The 4,674-nt window shown below is 31.8% G+C and overlaps 1 protein-coding gene across 1 annotated transcript; it reads right to left on the reverse strand.

The window, feature by feature from the left end:
- Nucleotides 1-1,238: 1,238 nt before the first annotated feature.
- On the reverse strand, nt 1,239-3,388 carry LOC127728994 (neuronal acetylcholine receptor subunit alpha-6-like). Its single transcript, XM_052236569.1, has 3 exons — nt 2,884-3,388; nt 2,599-2,700; nt 1,239-1,264 (listed from the first exon to the last, which is right to left on the reverse strand). The coding sequence occupies exons 1-3, from the start codon at nt 3,386-3,388 to the stop codon at nt 1,239-1,241; spliced, it is 633 nt and encodes a 210-aa protein (XP_052092529.1).
- Between the last annotated feature and the right edge of the window lie 1,286 nt (nt 3,389-4,674).

Here is a 4,674-nt window from a genome sequence, read left to right on the forward strand (position 1 = left end):
TGTGGCCAGCTTAGACACTTTGCAAAAATTGGTCTGAAAACCCTGAGAGACTTATTGACGGATTTTCCAAGAGCTAGTTTAAACCAACAATGGGGACAAAGTAACAGTAACCTTTATCCAACCCAAAAAGGAGGGAACAGCAATCAGGCTTTACATTTAAATAAGGGGGGGCAATCTTTGATGATCAATCGTGAGTCAAAATCTAAATGATGACAAAGTTCTAAAATTAGGTCTATTATTGGAGCATGCATTTTTGGTCAAAACAACAGTGAAAAATTTTGCTTGTTGAATCGTGTATCCAGTAAGCTTCATTGTAAACCTTGTTTTTAAAGATGAAGAAATTCGATGTACATTTACCAAAAGCTTTGATTCATCTTGAAGGAGACATTATTTATACAAAAGAAGTTTTTTGTCGATTTATAAAATCTTTAAATTCCTTTACAAATTCTTGATATTAATCTTATTATATCTAGATTGTGTAATATAGGCCTACGCATCAATATCGTTACATTTATTCCAATATTGAATACTAAGTCATGTTTCATTGGTAAACATCACAGCAACTAAAAAGTTTATCATACATTTTTTATCTGCACATACATTTTCTTTTATTTCACTGGAATTATAAGTATTAAACGTTGTTTTGAATTTTGACTTATCAGTTTTTGTATATCTGTCAAGTTTACACATGAATAAATCTCCTTAAAGAACCCTCATTAGTGAAATAATGACATCTGGATGTTCAATACAATATTGTATAAACTGTTGGGCTGGTACCTTTGTTTAATTCAACTTCAAAAGATTATCGGGTGACCTTAAATAAATCAGAAAACTGGTCTATAGCTGCAAATAAAAAAAAATCATTTTAACTAAAATTCCTACTACCTAACATTATTTAGACGGTACTTAGTGCCCTCAATAGCAACACTCTTTTAATAACTGCACATTCACATTACCACTGTCGACGATGCATACCTTTGAATGCTACTCAGGGTATACTTTTGGCTAGTGCAAGGTTGGAATCTTGTCTAAAGACCCTTTTAAATGGAATTAAGATAACAACTCAATTTCCTGGTAAAAACGAGAATGTGGACAAAGATTTATTTTGCTTATATAGGTCCCATCGATACATGACATTCTCTCTCCCAAGCCAAAATTCAGCTTTCCTCTGCCAACTATGGAATTTTGTCGCCAAAATAACTACTGCTTCATATTACGCAAATTGTATTTAATTATATTTACAGAGCATCAAGATCATTTTTTTCTAAAATTGAATAAAATTTCTTTTGAACTTTCGATATTTATAATAAAAGTGAATTTATAATTAGTGTTCAAAGTATTAAGGTTATTTACAGTTTCATGAATATGGTTACAACCTTGAATTTGTTTATAATTCAAAATGTTTCGTACTTCTTGCAAAGAGTTTACTGTCCGTGCTACAGATAATAATCTACGTAGGTTCTTGATTTTGTACAAATGATCATCATCTTTTACCAAAGAGAATGTTTGTTATTCGTACAAATACTATTCATTGAATGAAAAGTTTCTTATTATTTTATATCCCTATATTGATAATTTCAATTAGAAAGACACATTCTCATTTATTCTGGAATGTGTCAATAAAACTAGAAAGATAAAATTTGGCTTTAACAGGATGTATTTTATTTTAAATTTTTAAATATTTTCAATAATGTGTATTATTCAGTGGTTGTCGTTTGTTGGTGTTGTTCATATGTGTATCTCGTTTCTCGTATTTTATATAGATTAGAACGTTGGTATTCCTGTTTGAATTGTTTTACACTAGTCATTGTAGGGCCCTTTATAGCCTGCTTTCGATGTGAGAAAAGGCTCCGTGTTGAAGGCCGTACTTTGACCTATAATTGTTTACTTTTTACACACTGCGACTTGGATGGATAGTTGTCTGATTGGCACTCATACCAAATCTTCTTATTCATATAAATACTTTCATAACAATAAACTGCTCTACAAGGCTAGCTAAAGAGACTCAAGTACTCATTTCCCATAAATATATGAACTCCTCTGATATAGTCAAATCAAATATAAGAAAAGAATGAAACATCAATCTTTTTATTCAAGGAAAATCATAAGTATAAAAGGCCTGGCTATTGATCTTAAAAAATCTTCAAGAAATGCTCCGACTGTAGACTAGTAGGACAACATTCGTTAAATAAGTTTATTTATCAATTTCTACTATGAAGATAAGTTAAATAAACAATGCAAATCAATTATATAGTAAAATGTTTTTACAAATGATCTGCTTACTTTTTATTGATAAGTGTTGAAATGACATATATAGAACGAACGTACGAGTTGTCATATCTCCATTTTGATGCTAAATAATCACAAATACAAATAAGGAAACAGTAGCGATCACATTTAGTAAAAGTAAAATATTCAAACCACGGTTAATTTTTCTGTCAATGTCAAGCCATGTGATAAAGCCTTCATGTCTAGAATCCCGAGCTCGTATGCAAAGCTTCTTACGATCGTTCTGCCGGAAATATCTCATCGGACTAAAAATGATTCTAACTAAACAGGAAGGTCTATCTTCTATGTTTCGGGTTTGTAAATAAATACTTATTGCAACTATTAAAATTGTTATTCCGCTTACTAAAATCTGCAAACTGATGAGATATTTTAGGTACGAAATCGTAAATGACGAGGAAGGCATGCTTTGAGCTATCAAGTTTAGAAACACAATCATTGTCAAAAAATGTGACATACAGAATCCCAGTTTTTCGCCGCATTCTGTTGGAATGACGATAACCAATAAATTAATTGCCATTAGAATTACAAATGGAAACGCTATTGTAATTAAATGGTAAGAAGATCGTCTTTTCAAAATTAAAGTATAATGCATACATGAATAAGCAGACGAATTATCCGCATAATCCTGGTACTGGAATGGATATGCTGATAAATTAAGAATGTCCCATTCTCCATTTTCAACAAAGTGAACTTCCGATATTTCTATTCCAGATCCCATTGTGTTAAGAAAAAAGCTTGTGTTGTCATGGTACCAGGCCTCCATTATGATGGTACATGCCTGTGTATCAAATGGATATTTTGAAACATCAACTGCACATGAAGTTTGCAATTCTTTTGCTGGAAACCATGTCATGTAACCGTTTGATCTGACAATCACATACTCTTTATTATCTCCAGTACTTCTAATAGGCATGTCCCTTACATCATTTACAATATATATTTCGGGAACCCATACATCACTGACTTTAACTGTCAGTCTTGATATGTTCTTATATTCCATGTAATGATCCCATCTGAATATTTCATCTTTCCATGTAAAGTACCAGAAAACTGACGCTGTCAGAACTTGTGATTTATCTTCAAGTCCTTGTAGCGCCATTACGTAAAGTTTGACATTTACCTGTAATGGGTGATGAGAGTCCAGAATCGGAATCAATTCAGGGTTGTAATGTTCAGACAAATTCTGTCTTAGCAATCGCTTTCTTTCGTAGTTCCCATTACAATAAATAACAGCTACCAAAATAACAAACCATGTTATAGCAAACATTTTTTTAATAGTTCTGAGTAGTACAATACCGAACGGACACTTTTCATCACTTAACTGTATGATGTTTGATTACTATGAAATTGTTTGTCTTGCGGTGTTTATCCATTTATTAACATTTTGATTGCATCAACTTCATCATTTCATGTTTCTAAATTTCATTTCCCTTGTGTGTTCTATAAAATATAGACAAATAAAGGAGTTTTTTCATATCCAAATCACAAAAGTTTTAGTTTTCATTGCCATGATAAACCTGCATCATTTTTCTTATTATCGACGATGCTTCGGTATTTACAGAGAATGATATATAAACGTGACAGAAAGGATAACGACATTTACATAAATACAGAAAAAAAAAATTTACATGATATCCGTTAAATGTTTCTGTATAAGGTCCTCTTGTGTATTCATTTATCGATGAATGTCAATTACTTTTAGGAATACCTTATTTTAAATCTTTTCCGTGAACTAACATTTTGTTTAGTCACAGTAAGAACAGCGATATTATATTTGCGATAGAAGATGTACCGATTATCAGGTTATCTGCATATTGCTATTGTAAAATATCAGCTGCGATTCGCAATATGAAGCTTGTTGTCGAGTAAGCGCAGCGAACGAGTTCATAAAGTCTTCAAATTGTGTCAAGCAGCTGATATTTTACAATATAAATATGATGAAAATCTAATAATCAATTTATCGTATTGTTTTTGTGTACATTTTAGTTTCATGATAGAAACACGTGTTTTTCTTTGTTTTTAAGTAAACCGGAAGATGACTTGATAAGTTCGGATCAAATTTGTCGACGTCGGTTCATTCATTATGACGTCGGTAATATGTCCGGGTCAAAGTAATTAAGGACGGGTTAACGTATTTAACATCAAAAAGACGTGATATGCAATTTTATGAAAAGGTGAGCAGAGTGATACAGACAGTGGGAACACCGATAAAGGTTTATATCAGCACTCGGTGGAAAGCCTATTAGTAGAATTTTTCATATGAAGTAAGTAAATGGATAACAGCAACCGCATCTTCTTTTTGATATATATTATTTGACTCTACTAGAATCCTTGGGGAACTTAATAATATTTAAGTAGAAAAGTCTACTACACAACAATAGAAAG

The sequence above is a fragment of the Mytilus californianus genome, unplaced genomic scaffold (assembly GCF_021869535.1).
Source record: "Mytilus californianus isolate M0D057914Y unplaced genomic scaffold, xbMytCali1.0.p SCAF_2, whole genome shotgun sequence".
Lineage (NCBI taxonomy): Eukaryota > Metazoa > Mollusca > Bivalvia > Mytilida > Mytilidae > Mytilus > Mytilus californianus.